At 43.7% G+C, this 25,729-nt stretch overlaps 1 protein-coding gene across 5 annotated transcripts in view; it reads right to left on the reverse strand.

The window, feature by feature from the left end:
* The window catches only part of LOC138761501 (uncharacterized), a 38,464-nt gene extending 20,199 nt beyond the window's left edge, over window positions 1–18,265 (reverse strand). For 2 of the 5 annotated variants that reach the window (XR_011356351.1, XM_069933729.1), the window contains exons 1-4: window positions 18,182–18,265; window positions 16,267–16,332; window positions 6,918–7,146; window positions 4,872–4,995 (exon numbers count right to left, since the gene is read on the reverse strand). Coding sequence is in view for 4 of the 5 variants with exons in the window: in XM_069933729.1 (XP_069789830.1) it covers window positions 4,872–4,995; window positions 6,918–7,146; window positions 16,267–16,280 (367 nt within the window). In the remaining variant the exon portion in view is untranslated. The other 3 variants (XM_069933730.1, XM_069933731.1, XM_069933732.1) reach the window with 3 other exon arrangements.
* Window positions 18,266–25,729: the final 7,464 nt, after the last annotated feature.

A 25,729-nucleotide genomic window follows, 5' to 3' on the forward strand; every position in this document is an offset into this window, starting at 1 on the left:
GGGGTAAATGTCCACGTCAGCTGCAGGCTTGTTTGTGGCTGACAAGTCCGATGTGCGACAGGCAGACACGGTTGCAGCGGTTGCAGGGGAAAATTGGTTGGTTGGGGTTGGGTGTTTCCTCCTTTGCCTTTTGTCAGTGAGGTGGGCTCTGCGGTCTTCCCCCATATTTTTCCATACTCCTTCAATTTCTTATGTAATTATTTTTATTGATATTTCTGGTTCTGTTAAGTATACTATGATGTCATCTGCAAATAAACTGATTTTATACTCCTCCTTTATTTTTATCCTTTTTATTTTATTTTCTGTTCTTATCAGTTCTGCCAATGGTTCTATTGCTAAAGCGAACAATGAGGGGGATAATGGCCATCCCTGTCTAGCTGACCTACTTAATTTAAATTGGTTCGATACATATCCACTTACTATTACCTTCGTCAATGGTCCATTATGTAATGCTTTAATCCAATTAATATATTTTTCTGGTAGATTGAACCTCTGTAATACTTTAAATAAATAATTCCATTCTCCTCTGTCAAAGGCTTTTTCTGCGTCTAAAGCAACAGTAACTGTTGGCTTCTTATTTCCTTGAACTGCATGAATTGGATTAATAAGTTTACAGACATTATCTGCTGTTCATCTTTTCTTAATAAATCCAGTTTGATCTAGTTTTACTATTTTTGGTACACAATTGGCCAATCTGTTTGCTAATAATTTCCCTAATATCTTATAATCTGAATTAAGTAGAGATATTGGGCTATATTTGTTGGTGTTAGTGGATCCTTCCCTGTCTTTGGTATTACTGTAATTATTGCTGTCTTACACGAATCTGGCAAATTTTTTGTTTCTTCTATCTGGTTCATTCCAGAAAACGAGGAATTAATAACTCTTTAAATGTTTTATAGAATTCTATTTGGAATCCACCCTCTCCAGGCGTTTTATTGTTCGGCAGCTTTTTTTTAAATATATCCTGTACTTTCTCTATTTCAAATGGTTTTATCAGTTTGTTTTGTTCCTCTTCTTGCAATTTCGGCAGTTCAATTTTAACAAAAAACTCTTCTATTTTATCATCTTTCCCCTCGTTCTCAGTTTGGTATAATTGTTCATAACAATTAATTCTCATTAATCTCTATTGGGTTATATGTAATTTGTTTGTCCTTTATCCTTGATGCCAATACAGTTCTTTTAGCTTGTTCTGTTTTAAGTTGCCAGGCTAATATTTTGTGTTTTTTCTCCTAGTTCATAATACTTTTGCTTTATTTTCATTATGTTCTTCTCCACCTTGTTCATTTGTAATGATTCATGTTTTATTTTTTTGTCCGCCAATTCTCTCCTTTTCATTATATCATCCTTTTTACTAATTCCTTTTCTCTACTTACTATCTCCCTTTCCAACTGCTCTATTTCTCGATTGTAGTCCTTTTTCATCTTAGTTACATAACTTATTATCTGCCCTCTAATGAAGGCTTTCATTGTGTCCCATAATATAAATTTGTCTTTCACTGATTCCGTATTTATTTCAAAATATGTTTTAATTTGGCATTCAATAAACTCTCTAAATTCCTGCCTCTTAACCTCCATCTATATGTTCTTGGTGGGATGTCCTCCAGTTTTATTGCTAATAATGGGTGAATGATCAGATAGTAATCTAGCTTTATATTCAGTTTTTCTAACTCCCTCTTGAATATGGGCTGACAACAAAAACATATCAATCCTTGAGTACATTTTATGCCTACTTGAATAATATGAGTATTCTTTCTCTCGTGGGTGCTACCTCCTCCATATATCCGTAAGTTTCATTTCCTGCATTGATTTAACCATAAATTTGGCTACTTTATTCTTTTTACCAGTCTTTTGTCCAGTTTTATCCAACATTGGTTAAAATCCCCTCCTATCAATGTATTTCCTTGTGTATCTACAATCTTAAAAAAAAATATCTTGCATAAACTTTTGATCCTCCTCATTAGGTGCATATATATTGAGCAAATTCCAAAATTTTGAATATATCTGACACTTTATCATTACATACCTCCCTGCTGGATCTATTATTTCCTCCTCTATTTTGATTGGTATATTTTTTATTAATTAATATAGCTACATCTCTAGCTTTTGAATTATATGATGCTGCCACTACGTGTCCTACCAAGTCTCTCTTTAATTTATTATGTTCCACTTCAGTTAGATGCATTTCCTGCACAATGCTATATCTATTTTTTCTTTTTTCAGTAAATTTAATAGCCTCTTCCTTTTAATTTGGTTATGTATTCCATTAATGTTTATAGTTATATAGTTCAATGTGGCCATCTCATATCCTGTTTACACCTCATTTCAGCTTCCTCACCACCACCATCCCCCTTTTCCCCATTTTCATTTCTCAGTTTTCCCTTTTTAAACTCAATGTATGACAACACATTTAAAAAATACTGCAACAACTCCCACATCCAATATTCCCTTAACCCCAAATATCCCCCCCCCCCTCTCTGAGTTGCCCCTTGTCCCTTGCAAAGCAACCACAACTCCCTTTTCCATTTGATTCAAACCTACTCACCAGTGACGGTTATTCCCTCCCCAACCCCCCCCCAGAAAACTTTTTTTTTTTAAAAACACATAAAAGTTCTCCTTTTTTCCCTTCCTTTTTCCCTTTAGTTCTTTACATATACATTGTTTTTACATCTTTATATATATTTTTAATCACCATTCTTCATTCTTACTACATCTCTTCATCTCTCCTTCCGTCATGCAAGCGTTCTGCAAATTCTTGTGCTTCCTCCGGATCAGAGAACAGTCTGTTTTGCTCTCTGGGGATAAATAGTTTAAGCAGAGCTGGATGTCTTAACATGAATTTATAACCTTTTTTCTTATAGGATCAATTTTGCTGTATTAAACTCCTTCCTCTATTTTAAGAGTTCAAAACTTATGTCTGGGTAAAAAAATATTTTTTGACCCTTGTATTCCAATGGTTTATTGTCTTCTCTAATTTTATTTCTTGCCTGCTCCAGTATATTTTCTCTTGTCGTATATCCCAAAAATGGATCTTGGTTTTTGATGCGTCTATGGTTTCGGAGCTAGTGTTCTGTGTGCCCTTTCTATTTCCATTCCTTCCTGCATTTCTGTCGTTCCCAGGACCTTCGGGATCCATCCTTTTATAAATTCCTTCATGTCTGTGCCTTCTTCATCTTCCTTTAGGCCCACTATTTTTATGTTGTTTCGCCTACTATAATTTTCCAACATATCAATTTTCTGAGCTAACAACTCTTATATCTCTAATTTTTTTTATCACTTTCTTCCAATTTTCCTCTTAAGTCGTTTACTTCCATTTCTACAGCCGTTTTTCATTCTTCCACATTTTCTACGCTTTTCCCGATTTCTGTCATGACTAGTTCTAATCTTTGCCTTTTATCTTCTGTTCTTTTCTTTTTTCTTTTAATTGCACTAAATTCTAATGACAACCATTCTTTTAATGCTCTCATTTGTTCTTGGAAAAAAAGCTTTATCTATATTCTGTCCACCTGTTTTACCTTCTATCTCTCTGTGAAGATCTTGGTCTTCTTCCTCTTCTTCTGTGTCTGTACCTGTGTTTGTGTCTTCTTTGTATCTATGTCTCTTCTGATTTTTCTGATGAGTTGCTTGTCTCACTTTTAGGTCTCTTCTTGCTTGGCCTCTTGCTGTTGGTCCTCTTCTGAGTTGCTCATCTGTTGAGCCTCCTGCTGCTGCTCCTCTTTCCTTTCACCCCGTCAACTTTCTTTCTCATCTGGTACTTCACTCCCTCTCCTGCCGCTTTCCTCATCTTCCAGGTGAGAGACCTGGTGTTGACATCCCTCAGCTGGTCATGCCGTGATTGCCCGCTCCTCGGCTGAGCCCCCACTCCCGGTGTTTTCCTTTACCTTAGATTGCGCAGTTGCACACTTTTGTTTGGCTCAGAGAGCCATTTTTGCAGTCCACCAGTCGGAGAGGTCGCGACTCCGCAGGGGCCAACAACAACCTCGGAGATGGGGTGCTCTCCTCCACGGCTCCCTGTTCCTTCGTGCAGGTAAGGCCTTCTCCTTTCTTTTCCGGAGTCTTTTCTTTTTTTCCTTGTTTTTACTTTTTCTTTCTGAGGTGCCATTTTCTTTCTCTTCTCTGCAACTTTATCTTTTATTTCTTATATTTTATATTTATTGAACTGTCTTTTCTTAACGTTTTTTCTTCTTTTCTGGAGAGGGCTAGTTTTACCCTACCGGCCACTACTCCATCACGTGACTCCTCCATCCATGTGCAAGTTGATGGGAATAGTTCGACATGGACTAGATGGGCTGAAAGGTCTGTCATGGAGTAGTGTGAATGGTTTTGAGCCCCATATCGAAGAAGGATATGCTGGTGTTGGAAAAGGTGCAGAGGAGGTTAAGAACGGTCTCAGTGTTGAGAGGATTAACTTATGAGGACCATTTGATGACTTTGGGCATGTGCTCACCAGAGTTTAGAAGTATTAGGAAGGAAGGGGAAGAAAATCTTATTGAAACCAACTAAATATTGAAAGGCCTAGATAGAGAGAATGTGAAGAAGATGTTTACAGTAGTGGAAGAATCCAGGACCAGAGGGCACAGCCTCAAAGTCCATTTGCAACAGAGATGAGGAAAGATTTCTTCACAGGGTGGTGAATCTATGGAATTTGTTGCCACAGACAGCTGTGGAAACCAAGTCATTAGGTAGATTTAAAGCAGAGGTTGATGAGTTCTTGATTAGTGAGAGGGGTGGAAAGTTACAGGGAGAAAGAAGGCAGGAGAAATACGCGAGTCAAATGGGGGAGCAGACTCGATGGGTCGAATGGACTCATTCTCCTGTGACATCTTATGAATTCGGGTTGAAACGTTGACAATGCTCGAAGCAGAGTGGTCTTACCGTGAGCATATCTCTGCACTTTCCTCATCTCATCCTTCAAACATTGGAGTCTTTCTTGTAACTCATCCATTTTAACAGCATTGCAGCGGTTCATCCGACCATCCACTACTGAAAAAAATTTAGCCTGCAAAGAAAATGCTTGTGTTTATTTGTATTTGACTTTATCCACAATTATTGTTCAGCTTACAACATTTAGCTTGGGAAACCAGTGCACAAACGGAAAAGACAAATTCCATGGTCCCCCCTTTACACAGGCCCGGACACGGCAACAAATAGCTTTATTTAAAAAGCTTGAATAAAGTAAAATATCTAAAAAAAACTCATGTGTTCATGATCTTTGATGCTCAAGGCATGAGCGATCACTGTTTGTATCAAAGTCCGTTGGAATGGTTTTAGTTACAGTATGTGCACTATCCTTTCCTGGAAAAGGCAAGGATAGCATTAAGTCAGGAGGTTGATGACACTGCCATAAAACATTTATTTAAATATCAGCAAAATATTTCCAAGAAATTGATGGAGAGAAAATAGAGTGAAATAAGAAAATCTGTAGATGTTGAGGTCAAGTTCAGTGCTGGAGAAACTCAGCAGGCAACAAAGCATCCATAGGAAGTACGGTAACAGTTTCTGGCCTGAGGAATGAAGAAGGGCTCAAGCCTGAAATGATGGTTACCTTTTACTTCCCGTGTATTGCATCTGAGAGAAAATAGAATAAGTGGTCAAGTAAGAAATTGAAAAGAATTTTGATTGGATTGTACAAAGCAAACAAGGGAGATTAAAGCAAAATATGATACAGATGAGAGAAATTTACAATTTGAAGCAATATTTTTAAAAAGAAAATGAACCAAAGCAAATGGGACTAAAATATTATGATCTACATGATGTGTGAGAGAAAACAAGTTCAACAGGTCCAAACAGCAGCAAGTCTGAACACAGGCTAATTAACAGTGAACGTAGCGAAGTCACAACAGGGATAATAGACACTCTCGCACCAATCCCACAATGTAATCCCAAAAGACTCAACAGCAACCGCAGTGAAATAGTTTTACAGTCCCATCAGACTCAACAGCAACCGCAGTGAAACAGTTTTACAGTCAGGGAATACAGCGCGATGCCCGCCACCCCTTGATACAATACAGGCACAGTTCTTTGCTACACTAAACTAGGCTTATGTCTACCACACTATAGCTCCTCAGCTTTGTTAGCCAACGACTTCTCCAGCGTTGCCCACAGTTTGCAAACTGGAGTGGAGCTTGGGTTCATCAGAGGAGAAAAGAGGCAGATGGTCCACACATGGTGGAGCTTTATTGTGCAATCGGCTGGAGTGTCCAGTCTGCTGACCCAGGTGTGGGTAAGATGATTAAAGGGACCAATGCTCTATTGGTGGAGGTTGACCCAGATTAGTACGTGAGGTGACTTCCAACTTAGTGCCTGTCGGTAGGATCAGGTGTCACCTACAAACCCCATATGTTTTCGGAGGGAGGAAACCGGAGCACCCAGAGGAAACCTGCACAGAGAGAGAGAAAACGCACAAACTCCTTACGGACAGTGCTGGATTCAAACCCAGGACGCTAGCATTGTAACAGAATTCAGTAAAGGAAGGAGAAACAAGTGCAGGCAGGTGGATCCCAGCTCTCTGTTCTCACTGCTGCTGTCAGGAAAGAGATGTCAGTGCCACAAGACTCGCACCACCAGGTTCAGGAACAGCTGCTACCCCTCCACCATCAGACTTCTCCACAACAAACTCAATCAGGGAGTCGTTAAAGGACTCTTACTTGTGCACTTTATTGATTTTCTTTGCCCTCCCTGTATCGCAATTTGTTTACATTATCTGTTTACAGTCTTTTCATTATTTACATATTCACGCTATGTGCAATTTATTTTTTGCACTACCAATTAGTGGTAATTCTGCCTCACCCGCAGGAAAAAGGAATATCAGGGTTTATGTGATGTCATGTATGTACTCTGACAATAAATCTGAATAGTTCCTTTAGTGGTTTCTGCAGTAACTGAAACAGCATTCCAAACAGCTTCTGCTTTCTACAGTACCTTAACAAAAGATTTCAACCCAGCCTTCTCCAGTTCGGCTTGTTTGCGTCTGCGCACCACCTTCTCACACAGTGATGGGTTCTTATCCATTGTGCAAAACAAGTCCTGCAGAGCCTCGTCTGTGCAAGTCAGTGCCTCGGTCTCAAATTCTTCCTTCGTCAGGCGCTTACAGAACATCTTATTCAGAGGATATTCTTGGTCAAATTCTTCCAGAGTTTCCATCACGGGTCTGTGGGGATGATAGTGGAGGTGAAAGGGTGAAACAAGAAATACTTTATTGCAAATTAATTTTACATGTGCTCAAAGACTGGTTTGCTCAGCAAACTTCTTTGGTGAGTCACTTGACCATAAATTACTGAATTACGAATTATGGAAATGTAAAGAAAGTTGGAATCGAGACCAGCATTTTCCCATTTTCTAAGTTTGCTGAAAAGTTATTGTTTCATGTATTTTAGGTCTCTAAATTGTGTTCTGCAAGGATTTTTTTAAAATTACCCATCAAGCAGTTTTGGTTAACTAGTTTTCATTTGCAACTCAATCCACGACTTCCTCATCAGAAGACCCCAATCAGTGCAAATTGGCATACGTACATTGTATCATGTGCTTCACAATAAAACCATTTTCCATCATTTCCTATGACGACAAAATTATCTGAACCCTTCTTAAAGGGGCCAGAGAGGGCCAAGTCCAGGAATGAATATACTTAGAGGGGTTCCAAGAAAGCTTCTGAAGACAACAAAACAGAAGATGAGAAAAGAGGGGAAGCAACACGGCATGAAACGAGCTGAGGTGAAGTTTAGGAATTCCAGAAATAAATTATGACTATATATATTTTGAATCAAGGGGAATACTAAAATTTATGTGGCCCGACCTCTCGAATGTGGATGAGAAAAGATGGGAACAGCTGAGTGGTGAAGCACTTTGCCTTCATTTGGGTGAATCTTTGACATGTGAATGCTAGAGGAGAGACATTTGATAATCTGATTTCACATCAAGCTTATTGTCATCTAACCTGATGAAACAGCGCTCTCTGGTCCTCAGTGAACAACATGTAGACCAACAACACACATGCATACATATGGAGGACAAGCATTTCATACATACAAATAAATAAATATTGATATGTGAATACGAGAGTCTTGGACGGTGAGTGTGAGCAGTTCCTTGGGTCATTCAGCATTTTCACTGCCCGTGGGAAGAAGCAGTTCCTTAGCCTGGTGGTGCTGGCTCTGATCCTCCTGAATCTCGTCCTCAAGGGGAGCAGCTGCAAGATGCTGTGTGCAGGGTGGAAGGGGTCCTCAATGATTTTGCATGTCCTCATCATACAACAATCCTGTTAGAGCACGTCAATAGTTGGTGGGGGAAAAGAGAGGAGACACCAGAGATCTTCTCTGCCACACTTATAGTCCTGTGGATTGACCTCTGATTCACTTCCCTGCAGTAACACCACATGGTGATAGAGCCAGCCAGGATGCCCTCAATAGAACTCCTGCAGAAGATTCATATAATGGTGGCAGTAGCCTTGCCCGCTGCAGTCTTCTCAGAAAGTGCAGTCACTTATTGATTACTTTACAAGAAATATAATGGAATAGAGATCCTTGAACAGGAAGGGCTGGACAATGGAGTGAATCACAAAAGTCTGTAGACGCTGTGAGAGTTGTAAAAACACAAAAATCCTGGAGGAACTCCGCAGGTCATACAATGTCCATAGGAGACATTTAAAGATATTTCATCGATGGTTCAGACCTGGGCCCTTCTTCAAGGTGCCTGAATGGAAGAGAAGTTCTTCAGCGTAGGCACAATAGAGTGAAACCTGAAGGACTGCAGCTTCTGTGATAGAGGGAAAAATCTGCCTGCTCTTTGCTCATACCTTCAAGAAGGGCTCAGGCCTGAAACATTAGTCATTTAGTGAAAACCCCTGGTATCCAGAATTTATGCAACCGGCAGCCTCAAGTAGCCAGCAAAAAATAAAAATCGAGGAAAATAAATAAATTAAAATAAATAATATGCGAAAATTCATAATTTGAAATTGTAAAAGTAAATGTTCTCTGAAATAACACAAATCTTTGGTAGAGAAGGGAGCAAATATTTGGCGGGAGAGCCTTTTTCGAGCTGTGCTCGTAGCAGCTGTTTGAATAAAGTTGTTTGAAACGCCAATGGCATCACCCAGGTCAAAGAGTTGATTGATGCCACTCGCCATTGGGGCGACTCTCTTAAAAGTGTTTCCTTATCCCTGCTTAGTAAGAGTCACCCCAGTCAGAGGCTATATCTGTAAACGGGGGAGGGGGGTTGAATTATCTATGATGTTAATGTTAGTCTTTAGGGTGGAGGGGAAGGAATCTGCAGATTTAAAAAAATTAGACATACAGCACTCTAACAGGCCAATTCGGCCCTACGAGTTTGTACTGCCTAATTTACACTCCATTAACTTACACCCCTGTACTTATTTTAAAAAAAGTGGGAGGAAACTGGAGCCCTAGGGGAAACCCCACACAGACACAGGGAGAATGTACAAACTCCTTACAGACAGCATGGGATTCAAACCCCTGTCCTGACAGCTGGAGCATAAAAGCGTTGCATTAACCGCTACGCCAACTGTGCTGCCCAGATGCAGTGAGTTAAATGTTTTCAAAGAATATGACTTAAAATGTTTTACAGTTTATATATTCATGCAAATTAAGTTTCCTCAGTGCAAGTACAGTATAGTCTCTTTGGCTTGGCTTCGCTGACGAAGATTTATGGAGGGGTAATGTCCACATCAGCTGCAGGCTCATTTGTGGCTGACAAGTCCGATGTGGAACAGGAAGACACGGTTGCAGCAGTTGCAAGGGAAAATTGGTTGGTTGGGGTTGGGTTTTTCCTCCTTTGCCTTTTGACAGTGAGGTGGGCTCTGCGGTCTTCTTCAAAGGAAGTTACTGCCCGCCGAACTGTGAGGCGCCAACATGCACGGTTTGAGGCGATATCAGCCCACTGGCGATGGTTAATGTGGCAGGCACCAAGAGATTTCTTTAGGCAGTCCTTGTACCTCTTCTTTGGTGCACCTCTGTCTCGGTGGCCAATGGAGAGCTCGCCATATAGCACGATCTTGGGAAGGCGATGGTCCTCCATCCTGGAGACGCGACCTTCCCAGCGCAGTTTGATCTTCAGCAGAGTGCATTCGATGCTATCAGCCTCTGCCATCTCGAGTACTTCGATGTTGGAGATGAAGTCGCTCCAATGAATGTTGAGGATGGAGCGGAGACAACGCTGGTGGAAGCATTCTAGGAGCCGTAGGTGGTGCCGGTAGAGGACCCATGATTCGGAGCCGAACAGGAGTGTGGGTATGACAACGGCAATGTATACGCTAATCTTTGTGAGGTTTTTCAGTTGGTTGTTTTTCCAGACTCTTTTGTGTAGTCTTCCAAAGGCGCTATTTGCCTTGGCGAGTCTGTTGTCTATCTCGTTGTCGATCCTTGCATCCGATGAAATGGTGCAGCCGAGATAGGTAAACTGGTTGACCGTTTTGAGTTTTGTGCCCGATGGAGATGTGGAGGGGCTGGTAGTCATGGTGGGGAGCTAGCTGATGGAGGACCTCAGTTTTCTTCAGGCTGACTTCTAGGCCAAACATTTTGGCAGTTTCCGCAAAACAGGATGTCAAGCGCTGAAGAGCTGGCTCTGAATGGGCAACTAAAGCGGCATCGTCTGCAAAGAGTAGTTCCCGGACGAGTTGCTCTTGTGTCTTGGTGTGAGCTTGCAGGCGCCTCAGATTGAAGAGACTGCCATCCATGCGGTACCGGATATAAACAGCGTCTTCATTGTTGAGGTCTTTCATGGCTTGTTTCAGCATCATGCTGAAGAAGATTGAAAAGAGGGTTGGTGCGAGAACGCAGCCTTGCTTCACGCCATTGTTAATGGAGAAGGGTTCAGAGAGCTCATTGCTGTATCTGACCCGACCTTGTTGGTTTTCGTGCAGTTGGATAACCATGTTGAGGAACTTTGGGGGGCATCCGAGGCGCTCTAGTATTTGCCAAGGCCCTTTCCTACTCACGGTGTCGAAGGCTTTGGTGAGGTCAACAAAGGTGATGTAGAGTCCTTTGTTTTGTTCTCTGCACTTTTCTTGGAGCTGTCTGAGGGCAAAGACCATGTCAGTAGTTCCTCTGTTTGCGCGAAAGCACACTGTGATTCTGGGAGAACATTTTCGGCGACACTAGGTATTATTCTATTTAGGAGAATCCTAGCGAAGATTTTGCTTGCAATGGAGAGCAGCGTGATTCCCCTGTAGTTTGAGCAGTCTGATTTCTCGCCTTTGTTTTTGTACAGGGTGATGATGATGCCATCACGAAGGTCCTGAGGCAGCTTTCCTTGGTCCCAGCAGAGCTTGAAAAGCTCATGCAGTTTGGCATGCAGAGTTTTGCCGCCAGCCTTCCAGACCTCTGGGGGGTGGGGGGGGGGGGGGGGATTCCATCCATACCTGCTGCTTTGCCACTTTTCAGATGTTCAATTGCCTTATGTCTCTTCCCGGGTGAGGACCTCATCCAGCTCTAGCCTTAAGGGCTGTTGAGGGAGCTCAGGGCGGATTCTTGGACTGAGCGGTTGGCACTGAAAAGAGATTGGAAGTGTTCTGACCATCGGTTGAGGATGGGGATCTTGTCGCTGAGGAGGACTTTGCCGTCTGAGCTGCGCAGCGGGCTTTGGACTTGGGGTGAGGGGCCGTACACAGCCTTTAGAGCCTCGTAAAAACCCCTGAAGTCGCCAATATCCGCGCTGAGCTGGGTTCGTTTGGCGAGGCTAGTCCACCACTCATTTTGGATCTCCCGGAGTTTGCGCTGAAGATGGCTGCATGCGCGACGGAAGGCTTGTTTTTTCTCTGGCCAGAACGGCTTTGTAAGATGAGCCTGGTGGGCAGCTCGCTTCTTTGCCAGCAGCTCCTGGATTTCCTGGTTGTTTTCATCGAACCAGTCCTTGTTTTTCCTGGAGGAGAAGCCTAGTACCTCTTCAGTGGATTGCAGTATGGCAGTCTTCAGCTGATCCCAGAGGGTTTCAGGAGACGAGTCCGTGAGGCGGATTGCATCCTCGAGCTTTGCTTTGAGGTTTGCCTGGAAGTTTCCTCTCACTTCGTCTGACTGCAAGTTTCCAACATTGAACCTCTTTCTGGGGGCTTTACTGTTACTGGACTTTGGCTTGAAGTGAAGTTTGAGCTTGCAGCGAACCAGCCGGTGGTCAGTGTGGCATTCTGTGCTGGGCATGACCCTGGTGTGGAGCACATCTCGTTTGTCTCTTTCTCGCACCAGGACGTAGTCCAGGAGGTGCCAGTATTTGGATCGGGGATGCATCCAGGTAGTCTTCAGGCTGTCCCTCTGCTGAAAGAGGGTGTTTGTAATGACAAGCTGCTGTTCTGCGCAGAACTTCAACAGGAGGCGCCCATTGTCGTTGCACTTGCCGACACCATGCTTGCCCAGGATTCCTGGCCAGGTTTCTGAGTCTTTGCCTACGCGAACGTTGAAGTCGCCAAGGATGATAACCTTGTCGGCTGTAGGGGTGCGTTGAATGAGGTTGCGCAGATCAGTGTAGAACTTGTCCTTTTCTGCTGGTTCCGTCTGGAGGGTTGGAGCATAGACACTGATGAGGGTGATGCGACGCTTGTTTTGAAGGGGGAGTCGCATGAACATGATCCGGTCCGAGTGGCCTGTCGGTAGGTTTTCGAGTTTGGAGGCAATGGAATTCTTGACCATGAAGTCTACACCAGATAGGCGTCGTTCATCCATAGGCTTGCCAGACCAGTAGAGATTGTAGCCCGTGCCGCCTTCTTGGAGGCTGCCTACATCTGCAAGGCAGACTTCACTGAGAGCGGCTATGTCGATGTCAAGTCTGAGGAGTTCATGTGCGATGAGGGCAGACCGATGTTCAGGTCGGTGGCCGTCAGCCTTGTCTAGCATGGTTCTGATGTTCCAGCATGCTAGCTTGAGTTTGTGAGCATCTTTTGAGGGGGAGGACGTGGACCTGTCCTCGGGCCTGTGCAAAGGAGCTTTTAGGTGGAGTGCAGTGTGCGCAGAACTGGCCCCACCCTTTACACCCATGGTTCGTGTACCGTGGCCAAGCAAGCTGGGACATGGCAGCGAGGTCCTTGGGTCGTAGGTTTTATATCAGAGTGGCCTTCTCCTCTGCAGGTTTCTTACCCGGCCTGGAGGGGCCTGCCTCCCCTCCTAGGTCGGACCATACCTGGTCGCAAATCACCTGTGGACATGGCCAAGGTAAGTTTAATTGGGTTCTCCAACTACCTCTGAGGTAGGTCAGGGACCCGGTTGGATTCTGACGGGGTTGACCAAGTCACACCCTTTCTTACTGCTGTGTAACTGGGGTGTAAAATGTAAAAAGCGAGGGGGAGGCGGCGGCCCCGGCCTCGGTAGAGTGAGCAGGCGGAGGCCCCGGTCCGGGCAGAAGCGAGGGGGAGGCGGTTGCCCCGTCCTCGGCAGAGTGAAGCAGGCAGTGGTCCCGGTCCGGGCAGAAAGAAGGAGGTGGTGGCCCCGGTTCGGGCACAGGGAAGGTGGCGGCGGCCCCGGCACCAGTCTGAGCAGAAGGTAGGCGGCGGCAGCCCCGATCCGGGCAAAAGCAAGGGGGAGGCGGCGGCCCCAGCCTCGGTAGAGCGAAGCAGGCGGAGGCCCCGATCCGGGCAAAAGCGAGGGGGAGGCGGTGGCCCCGGCCTCGGTAGACCGAAGCAGGCGGAGGCCCCAGTCCAGGCAGAAAGAAGGAGGCGGTGGCCCCGGTTCGGGCACAGGGAAGGCGGCGGCGGCCCCGGCCCCAGTCCAAGCAGAAGGTAGGCGGCGGAGGCCCCGATCCGGCCAAAAGCGAGGGGGGGTATAGTATAGTATTTTTGTCTTAATACAGGTGTATTAGTTAGGCATTGCAATTGTCTCAAGCAACCAGGAAATACACACATCCAGAATCTACCAATCCCCAGAGGTGCCGAATAACAGGAGTTTTAATGCGCAGTATATCCTTACCTCCTATGGATGCTGGGAGACCTGCTGAGGTCTGCCAGCATTTCTGTGTTTCTACTGAAGGCTGGAGAGTGCTCAGCTTATGAAGTGATAGGAAATTCTGAAGAATAAGTATTCTGGGAAGAGGAGAGTATGCATCTGTGGGAAAGTTGTGCAGCAAAAGCAGTAACAATCTCTCACGATTAAAGCACCGACTGTTTAAAAAAATAATGCAAATACACCCTGAGATACTGTAGAACTCAATTACCCCAAGAGAACAAAATACAAGGCACTGATCCCCTGTTCCACATTGAGTTCTCTTCAGTAAACCTGCGTCGGAGCATCACACCAAAACAAACAGAACCACAAACAAATAGCTGGCTATTTGAAGAAGATGACACCTTTCCAAGAAGAAAAATGAGTTTTAAAAAGAACACACCAGCAATAGTCATTTATATAGCACTTTTACTTTAGAAAACAACCCAAGATGCTTCACAGGATGAAGTTCAAAATTTAACATGGAGTCATCTTATGGGCCAGAATGTTTGCCTGACAAACAGCCAATTGTGCAAGTCCTCCTACTGGCAAACCCTGTACTTTCCTCATCTTCCTAGCCCACACAGGTTGGGAAGATGCTGATGAGTACAGAGTCAATGCCACATGTTCTGGAATCCATGGTTACCATTGTTAACCAGCAGCACATCAAGAAACGTTATTCCAGCAATTCAAGGATGCAGGTTGAGTCAGTGGCAAAGAAGGTGAATGCAATGTTGGCATTCATATTTGGAGGAATAGGATAGAAGAGCAAGGATGTTACATTGAGGCGGTATAAGGCACTGGTGAGGCCTCACTTGGAGTACAAGGTACAGTTTTGGGCTCCTTATTTAAGAAAGGATGTGCAGGCATTGGAGAGAGTTCAGAGAAGATTCACAAGAATGATTCCTGGAATGAAGGGATTAGCATATGAGGAATGTTTGACGGCTGTTGGACTCTACTCCTTGGAGATCAGAAGAATGAAGAAGAACCTCAGAAGCATTTTGAATGTTGAAAGGCCTGAACAGAATAGAAGTGGCAAAGTTTCCCACTGTAGGGGAGTCTAGGACAAGAAGGCACAACTTCAGGATTGAAATGGACCCATTTAAACCATAGAGGCAGAGGAATTTCATTAGCTGGAGAGTGGTGAACCTCTGGAATTTGCAGCCTCTGGCAGCTGTGGAGGCCAGGTTGTTTGGTATATTTAAGGCAGTGATTGATGGATATCTGATTAGTCAGGGTATGAAAAATTCTGGGGAGAAGGCAGGGGAGTGGGGCTGAGTGGAATGATGGATCAGCTCATGATAGAATGGCACAACAGACTCGAGAGGCCGAATAAACTCTCCAAATTCAATGCTTATTTGGCAAGTTTGAGTTGATTTAAGTAACCATTTGATTCAAAGATAAATGACGGGATATTTCATGCAGCATAAAAGGTTGAATGTTGCCAGTTCACTCCATTCCATCGTGTACCATAAACAACTGGAACATGAACATGTGTTGTCAAAGGCATTCTACACACCATCCACTCAGAGAACCCATTCGTACTTGGAGTGTTACTCAAGTCAGAACCCTTCCACCTTTCAAGTCACACCATCTCTGCATAATATTTGTTGCTGTTGGAAGTGGTCATCCACTGACGCAAAGGTCTGGCGATTACTAATTGGCAGCAATTGCTGGTCAGTGAATAAGATGGCATAGATAAGTTGGATAGTCACAGGATAGAGAAAACTTGAGGGGACAGGTTTAAGGTGAGAGAGGAAAAATTTAAAGGAAACCTTAGGAATATAATCTTCCACTCAGAGGTGATAAGTATTTGGAATCCAAAGCCTGAGGAAATAGCCTGAGAACCCAATACAATTGTGACATTTAAAAGTCATTTTACCAGATTTGGTTATAGATGGTAGTTTAACATCTTTTGAACAATTATCCAATAAATGTAATATACCCAAGACATTTTTTTTTTTTAAATACTTGGAAATTAGAAATTTTCTGAATACTTTACTGTCCAACTTTCCAACATTGTACCAACCAGATATGATTGATATGTTTTTAATTTGAACCCTTTTCATACAGGTTTAACAGATAACATTTATAATAAGTTATTAATATTGGAATCAAATTATAATGACAAAAAGAAGAGGAACTTCAGTTACATCTTCCAAAGAAATCATGGGAGAAGATTTTTGGATTGGTTAATTTCTCTTCAATATGTGCTTGTCATTTTTTGATTCAGTTTAAAGTGGTACATCAGGCTTATGTTGAAAGACAAATGGAACTGTAGCATCTGTTTAGCTGGCCGAGCGGGTGCTCATGGTGGTAATGCGAACCGCCACCATCAGTGCAATGCACGGACTTACCCAAGGACTGGCATGCTAGTGGTACTGAGTGCCGAGGGACGGCATGTTGATCAGCTGGGTCCCCTGCTGAAAGGCACGAGATGTTAACAAGTCTCAATTTAAACCTGCTGTCCCTTAACAAGGACCCACCTTGTCCTGCGGAGCCTGGGACAGGCAGGGAATAAAAGTCACTTGTAAAGATTCAATAAACTAGTCTTGAGTTGACTACTCTGGCGTGTGTTTGGATTTCTTTAGTAGCTGTGCTGTAGAAGCCACTACAGAACCATATTTTTTTCTAACGTTAGTCCTATTTGTGATAAATCAGAAGTGGCTTCTCCAACTTGTGTTTTGGTCATGCCCTATGCTGGAGAGGTACTTTTAAGACTTCGTCAGCTCCACTGGATATCAGTTTGCAAGCTAACCCATTGACTGCTCTTTTTGGAATTATAGTTCCAGAAGTGGGACACGTTCCCACTTCCACACATCGAGTTGTAGCCTTTTCTACAATGTTGGATCGAAGAGCTATTTAAATGGAAAGATTCTAATTCATCTACTTTGACTCAATGATGCTCTCAAATTATGTAAAGTTTAAGTTTAGAGAAAGTTTGGAGTCATACATTTGATACTTCTGTTAAATTTGAAGAGAATTGGTGACCTTTTATAAATTATTTCCACATGAATTAGCATAATTATTTTCCTTTCTGGACTACATTTTATTTTTCTCTGTTGGTGAAGACCAGATGATTTTTTTTATTAATAAATTCTCAAGAGAGGCTGCCCAGTCTTTTTTTTTCCTTAGATTAAGTAGGATTTTATATAATTTTTTTTTTAAAGATTTCAGTTTGAGAAGATGAGAACATATTCATTAATTGTTTTATATCATATAGCGATTTTTTTTTCTCCTCCTTGATTAAGTATCCTATTCTCCTTGCCTATCGTTTACTGAAAATACGATGAATAAAGAGATTGAAAAATAAGTAATTTTAGACAGGTGCGTGGATAGGTTGGACAGGCTGAGAGGGATATGGGACAAACTAATTCAGATGGGACTGAAGGGACTGTTTCTGTGCTGAATAACTCTATGACCCTTTAGAGCAAAGTTTCATCCGAGGAATTGGTTTTAAGGGGGTAGATGAAGAGAGCCAATTATACATGATCAAGAAGTTGAAAGTTAAAACAAAATCTCAACAAAGTACAAATTAGGGCAGGGTTTTAAATCCTAATCCAAGTAAAACCTAAACTTTGCAGTCAAAACTCTCGAAGGCATAACACACAAATTCTAAGGCATAGAATAAGATTAGCAACTTTTGGAGATGAACAGAGAGCCCGCAATGTGCCAACCTTGAGAGACAATGAGTCACTTCACACAAATACAACAACTAAATGATATGGCAATGCTGTTGAACAAGGGCATTACAAAACAGGGCCACAATTGCTCACTACAAATGACAACATATACACAGCAAGCCCAAGGAAGGATTCAAATCCCTTTGATGTACTGAATTCAAAGCACTTCGTTGGAACGTGAGGATCAATACCTCCTGAACAATACCTCCAAGGAGAAAGGGCCAAGTCAGTTCACCCAACCTGCTCCCTCCACCAGGCAACATCCTTGTAAATCACCTTGGCGCCCTTTCCACATCCTTTCGGCCACCAGAACTGAGCACAATGCTCCAGGTGGTGCCTGACCAGGCTGCAACATCACCCCTCATAAGACCATTCAGCCCACCGAGTCTGCCCCAACCCCCAGGTGACGCCCGGGCTGATGGAGACTGACCACTTCCGCCCACGGTGGGGTAGGGCGGCCTGGAAACCCCAGCAACGCAATCAGATTGTTGGACGTGTTCCAGACGCTGTGAGCCCGACCGGGGCCCAGGTTCCCGCCGAAATGATCACCCTTCCCTCAGCCTGAGTACAGGAGGGCTCCGACCATCACCTAGACATCAGGGAAACGCCGCTGCCGCCCTCACACTCTCCTCCGGTCTCCCAAATCAAACATCCCGCCTTCCTTAACCGTCCCACCAGGCGTCCAATCAGCTGCCGCTTCGGTGCCGCCAACCAATCGGCGGAGACAGGTCGCGGGAAGTTGGACGCGGGGCTCCGCCAATCGGGGGCGGGCTCAGCCAGTTGGGGGGTGGCTTCACCAATCGGAGGGCGCCGCGAGCCTGGCGCCGAGTCCAGCCCCGCCCCCTCCCCCGCTGGCCGCCATGCAGGAAAGGCGAACAGTGGGCGTCTGGCTTCACGTTCATCGCGCCGGCAAATCAATGCCTCTCGGGGGGCGGGGGGGGGGGGGGGGGTGAGGGGTGAGAGATTTAAAGGGGCCGCGGTTCGCACCCAGAGGCGGGTACAGGTATAACCTGCTTTGCAAATACTCGCGTTTACCTGTGTTCGCTCCCCCAAAGAAATGTGAATGGGTTTTCGCTTTTAGGAAAATAGCCGTGAACGGGACTTTGCTTTCCGCCATTTCGGCTTACAAAAGGTTTCATGGCAATGCTCGACCTTTGTAAAAGGGGGTTAATATAATATTATGATAGTGGGTTCAATTCCAAAGTTCGGAAGACACTGAGAATGCAAATGTGCTGGAATCAGACTCTTATTTGTCATGAACATGTCACGAAATTTGTTGTTTTGTTGCAGCATCACATTGCAAAAATTCGTATAAACATTATAAAATAAATAAAAAATAGTGCAAGAATTTTTAAAATTTATATATTTTTTTAAATTTAGGAATACAGCACTGTAACTGGCTAATTTGGCCCTACAAGTCCGTGCCGCCCAATTTACATCCCTGGTACGTTCTGGGGAAAAAAGGCAGTGTCTGTGGTTCATTGTTCATTCAGAAATAGAACACTACAGCACAGTTCAGGCCATTCGGCCATCAATGTTGTGCTGACCCATATATTCCTTTAAAAAATACTAAACCCTCCCTACCCCACAACTCTCTATTTTTCCTTCATCCAAGGGCCTGTCTCAAAGTCTCTTAAATGCCCTCATGTTTCAGCCTAAACTGCCATCATCGGCAAGGCGTTCCAGGTACCCACCACTCTCTGTAAAAGACTTACCCCTGATGTCTCCCCTCAACTTCCCTCCCTTCACTTTGTACAGATGTCCTCTGGTGTTTGCTATTCCTGCTCTGGGAGAAAGGTTCTGGCTGTCCATCCTATCTATGCCTCTCATAATCTTGTAGACCTCTATCAAGTCTCCTCTCATCCTTCTTCACTCCAAAGAGAAAAATCCCAGTTCTACTAAACCTGCCTCATCAGACTTACTTTCCAATCCAGGAAACATCCTGGTAAATCTCCTCTGCACCCTCTCTATAGCCTCCACGTCTTTCCTATTAATGAGATGACCAGAAATATTCCGAGTGTTGTCTCTCCAAAGATTTGTAGAGTTGCAACATGACCTCTCAGCTCTTGAATTCAATCCCCCTATTAATGAAGTCCAGCATCCTATAGGCCTTCTTAACTATCCTATAAACCTGTGCCGCAATCTTGAGGGATGTGTGGAATTGTCCCAAAGGTCCCTCTGCTCATCCACACTCCTAAGTAATTGACCATTAACCTTGTACTCAGCCTTCTACTTTGACCTTCCAAAATACATCACACTTATCTGTATTGAACTCCATCAGCCACTTTTCTGCCCAACTCTGCATCCTGTCTATATCCTTTTATAACCTATGATGACCTTCAGCACCATCCACAACTCCTCCACCCTTTATATTTTCCACAAACTTTCTGACCCATCCTTCTGCTTCTTCATCAAGATCATTTATAAAGATCACAAAGAGCAGGGGGTCCCAGAACAGATCCACTAGTCACCGACCACCACGCAGAATACTTTCCTTCTACTGCTACTCTCTGCTTTCTACCTGCAAGCCAATTTTTTTTCATCCAAACAGCCACCATTTCCTCATGACTTTCTGACAAGGCTCTCATGGGGGACCTTGTCAAATTCCTGACTAAAATCCATACAGACAATATCTACCACCCTACCCTCATTGATCTTTTGTTACCTCCTCACAAAAACTCAAATAGACTCGTAAGACACAACCTTCACTTCACAAAGCCATGCTGACGATCCTTGAGTAGGCTGGACTTCTCCAGATGCTCATAAGATCCTATTCTGAAGCCTATCCAATAATTTGCACACCTCTGACGTAAGACTCACTGGTCTATAATTCCCAAAATTCTTCCTATTACCTTTTTTTTTAAACAAGGGGACCACATTTGTCATTCTCCAATCCTCCTGATTACAGAGGGGAAGAAGGGGTCCTTGTGCAGCTGAGTGCTCATCTTCAGGTTCTTGTACCATTTTCCCAATGGTCGCAGAGTGAAGAGGGCATGGCCTAGGTGGTGGAGGTCCTTGAGGATATAGGCTACTTTATTAAGAGACCATCTCTTGTAGATGTCCTCAAGAGTGGGCTGGTGCTCATGATGTCACAGGCCGAGTTAACAACCCTCTGAAGATTATTTTCTTGTCCTGAGCGTTGGCCCCTCCATACCAGACAGTGATGCAACCAGCCAGAATGCTCTCCATGGTGCAGCTGTAGAGGTTTTGAGAGTCTTCGGTAACATTCTGACTCTCTCCTCAGAGACGTTGCCATCCAGGAATTTGAAGTTCTTGATCCTCTACACTGCTGATTCCTCAATAAGGACTGGGTCGTGTTCTCCACATTTCCTGCTGAAGTCCACAATCATCTTCTTGGTTTTGCTAACATTGAGTGCAAGGTTGTTGTTGTGACACCACACAACGAACTGATCTATCTCCCTCCTGAACGCTTCCTCGTTGTCATTTGTAATTCTGCCGACAACTGTGGAGTAATCGGCAAATTCGTAGATAGCATTTGAATTGTGCCTGGCCTCACGGTCCTAAGTAGAACAGTGGGCTAAGGAGAAACTCAGCAGGTCATGCAGCATTCACAGGAAGGAAAAAGGTAAGCAACATTTCAGGCCTAAGCCAGGAACAAGACATTTGGACAAGAAACATTTAGGATGAGCTTATCAGACAAGTTGGTCAAGGGTCTGTTTCTGCTCTGTAAAACTCTGATTCGATGCTCCCTCCTGAAACCCAATCTCCGTCAAATGTTTGAAAGGCTGTTACATAAGGATCATCCATCAGTGTGCAGCGAGAGCAGAGCACAAGCCTGTGGTCCTTTCCCAAAGAGCAAAGCCCAGTTTCAACACAGTGAAAGTTCTGACTCCAACAAGGAGTTCCAGGTTCCAACCAGATTCACATTATTTTTTTAAAATTCTTCCCCCCCCACCACCCTTCTTTCTTTTGCTTTATATCCATGGGATATCATGTTTGTTCTCTATTAATTGTATTCACCTCTTAACGTTAATCTGAGTTTCATGTTCAATCTGTCCTCATGGTTGTACCACAATTTCCCAGCCCTTGCACTATCTTCATCAATTTCCAGTGTAATTACATCTTTAAAGCGCTGGGTGACCAGTACTACATGTCGTACTTGATTTATAATTCTAGCACAACCGCTGGAGCAAAAAAAAGAAAACCGCAGAGGAACCCAGTGGATCAGTCGGTATCTGCAGAGAAAAGAAAGGTTGACATTTTGGGTCGAAATCCTGACCTGCTAAGTTCTTCTGGTTTGTTTTTAGCTCCAGATATTAACCTCCCAACTGCAATTGCTTGTATAATATTCCTGGACTTTTACCCCCTCCATAAATCTTCGTCCGCGAAGCCAAGCCAAAGAAATTCTGTGCCCCAAATAATGAAGGAAAACAATTTATGTGTCTTAATTTGCACGCCCATCATTCTTCAAGGATTTTTTGGCCAAAATCAAAGTCCCTCTCTTCCTCCATCGCTTGTCTCAGGTTCTCTCTCTCTTTCTCTCTCTCTTTCTCTCTCTCTCTCTCTCTCTCTCTCTCTCTTTCTCAGGTATGGAAATAGAGAGGGAACCCTTTTTCGGCTGACCCACCACTTTTCACTTGGGAAGCAATGACACACTTAGCAATGATTGCTGGAAAACTTTGACAGCAAAGCACTGGATGAATATGCAGCAGACAAGTTGGTGAAAAATTTTTAGCAAGTTATTTTGGAAAAATTGTTATGTTAAAGTTAGAAGTTTGAAGTGTGAAGAGCTATCTTCAGTGTTTCAACGTGCTTTCATTATGCTACATTTAGAGGTCTGATCAGCGTGGTTAATAGAGGGGGAAGGATACCAACTGGAGGGTGCTAGTGGCTGTGTAGATTGAGTTACAGTTTGTGTTTACCTGAGATAGCATCGATTGGCAGCTTATCTTCATGCATCTTAAGTTACCATGAAGTTTGTTGTTCATTTGCTCCAGTCAGCAGGGATTCTTGTTCCGAGTGGAGCCACTTTGAGATACTACCTGCTAATCTCTTCTTCCAGAGGCTCTGGCAGATAGACCTATCACCTCCCTCCTGCCATCAATGCCACTCCATGACCCTTTCAGAAAACCCAGTAACTCTCTCCCTCCTCTAATGTCCCTCTCCTGTCCCTGACTTTCATAGTATGTGTTCCTGTTATCTTGTGGAGTGTATCTCAATTTTCCTTGTAACTGCATCATAGTGTGGTATTGTTGCTGCAGAGAAGTGGATCGCAGGTCAATCCACAGGAGTGGCAGAAAGGATCACTGGAGTCTCTCTCTTTCCCGACCCCCCCCCCCCCCATCAATGTGATCTACTGGGATAATTGTCTGAAGAAGGTGCACAAAATCACTGAGGGCCCCTTCCACCGTGCACACAGCATCTGTCAGTTGTTCCCATTGGAGAAGAGGAACAGGAGTACAGCACCAGCAGGCTGAGGAACAGCTTCTTCCCAAGGGCAATGAGAATGCTGAACAACCAAAGGAACTGCTCACACTCACCCTCCGAGACTCTCATTTATTATAAAACAATATTTATTTTTTGTAGAATAATACTTGTCCTGCATGTGTGTTGTATCTGGTTATATGTCTGAATGTTTTTGCACCGAGGACCGGAGAACATTGTTTCATCAGGTTTTACTTGTACGATCAGATGACAATAAACTTGACCTGATGCAATCATGCAAGTCATTGGGAACCACACAGATCATGTTTTAGCACATCTTTCTGTAGTTGAGTCAAAGTTGTACAGCACTGAAGTAAGTCTTGTGGTGTGTGAAATGCCCCTGTCTACTATTCTCATTTGCCATGGAAGATCGTATTCTTCCATGCCTTGCCTCTTCAAATTCTGGCCAATATACCTCTTAACCATTGTGATTTTAACTAACTCCACTTCCTTCAGCATGAACAATGTGTAAGAAGAATTCCCATGAGATCCCTTTCAAAATTTCATTCTCTGACCCTAAACCTATATTGCCTGTTTATGAATCCCCTACCATAGGAAGAAGGTTAAAGCTCGGCATCAGTTCCAGAGTGAGATAGATCAGCGCGTTGAGTGGTGTCACAGCAACCTTGCACTCAACATTAGCAAAACTAAGGAGCTGATTGTGAACTTCAGAAAGGGGAAACCAGAACACAAACCAGTCCTCATCGAGGGGTCAACAGTGGAAAGTGTAAATAAGTTCAACTTTGTGGGTGCCAACATCTCTTAAGGTCTATCCCTGGGGCTCCATGGCGACCCAATCATGAAGAATGGTTGCCAGCAGGTTTACTTCATTAGGTGTTTGAGGTGATTTTGGATGCCATCAAAGACTCTTCCAAATTTCTATAGTTGTACCATGGAGAGCATAGAAGCTGATTGGAGGAAGAAGCTGAGTATCTCTATAAAAGTGAGGGACTGTAGTGGAGTGGTTAGGTCACTTGTATGAGAGCTACTGATACCATGTAGCCAGTACTACCTGTCTCATGGTCGGGTGGTCAGCGACTAAACCAGCTCCCCCACCAGGCTTGCCTGGTGCGGAGGGTGGCTGGACACCCTGCAGGATGAAAAACGAGACCTGTCAAAGGGTGGATGAACCCTCTCACAGAGTCAACGGCCATCTAGCAAGCGCATGCCATGAGGCGTGGAAAGGGTATCCCTTGCATCGAAGCTTGGTCTGGCCATTCACTGCAACAGAACCTCCCCCCAGCTGTCAAGGACCTCACCGTGCTGCTGGATCTGGAAGGGGATGTCGAGAGGATGGGTTTGAACCTGTGCAACCCCCTACTCACCTAAATTCATTCACACACACACACTGTTCCTTTCTGAGGAGTGGGGTATCCTCATATGAAACCCCACAAACTAACCATCATCATCCTTCAGGATGGATTTCCAGAAGAAAGAAGAGCAGAGTGGTAATCGAGGAAGCGGACTGAAGGAGTCTCATGATGGAGTAGTGGCCGGACGGGGAACTCCAGCCCTTTCCGGAAAAGTAAAATAAAGACAGTGAAAAAACGAAGGCACAAACACAAAAACCAAAATAAAGTGAAAATAAAGGTGCGGAGAAAATGGCAGCGAAAAAAGAAAAGTCATAAGCAACGGGAAGAAGAGAAGAAGAAAGGACGTCAGAAGAAGAAGGTGAAGGCCTTACCTGTCCGAGGAGGCCCGCCGCGGAGAGAGAAGCCCGCTCCCTAAGGTCAGTTGTAGTCCCGAAATCGGGACTACAAAAATGGCTCACGGAGCCAAGCAAAAGTGCGCAACCGCGCATGCGCAAGACAAAAATAACACTGACGGGAGGGGGGACCAGCTGAGGAGTCAATTTCCACAGCTGAGATTGAAAGCCACAACACAACAGCAAGAGGAAAACACAGAAAATAACGAGAGCAAGAAAGAAGAGAGTAAAAAGAAATCAAAGAAACAACAGATGACCAACCCAGAGGAAGAAGACCAGCATCAAGACACTTCTAATAAAAATAAGAAGACCAAAAATACCCAACAAAATAAAACAAACAAACCAACAAGAAAACCAGAAGAGACAGAGATAAAGGACACAGATCCTGGAATGGACTCAGAAGAAGAAGAGGAAGAACACAGAGAAATGAAAGATGAAGGGAAGGGCAAGACAATGGATATATATATTTTTAAAGAATATATGGAATCAGTAAAAGAATGGCAGTCACAAGAATTCAGTGAAATAAAAAGAGTAAAAAGTACAGAAGAAAAAATGAATAGATTAGAGATGATCATGTCAGATATAGGAAAAAGAGTAGACTAGGTGGAAGAACGAGAAACAGCCGTGGAAATGGAAGTAGAGGACTTAAAAAAAGAAATTAGAAGAATCTGATAAAAAAGTTAAAGAGACACAAGAGCTGTTAGCTCAGAAGATAGATATAATAGAAAATTATAGTAGAAGAAACAACATAAAGATAGTGGGCCTTAAGGAAGATGAAGAAGGCAAGAATATGAGAGAATTTATAAAAGAATGGATCCCCAGGGTCCTAGGAAGACCAGAACTACAGGGAAAAATTGAAATAGAAAGGGCACACGGAACATTAGCCCCTAAACCACAACCACAACAAAAACCAAGATCCATTCTAGTAAAATTCTTAAGATATACAACAAGAGAAAATATATTGGAGAAAGCAATGAGGAAAATAAG

Source organism: Narcine bancroftii, chromosome 4 (assembly GCF_036971445.1).
Source record: "Narcine bancroftii isolate sNarBan1 chromosome 4, sNarBan1.hap1, whole genome shotgun sequence".
Taxonomy (NCBI): Eukaryota; Metazoa; Chordata; class Chondrichthyes; order Torpediniformes; family Narcinidae; genus Narcine; species Narcine bancroftii.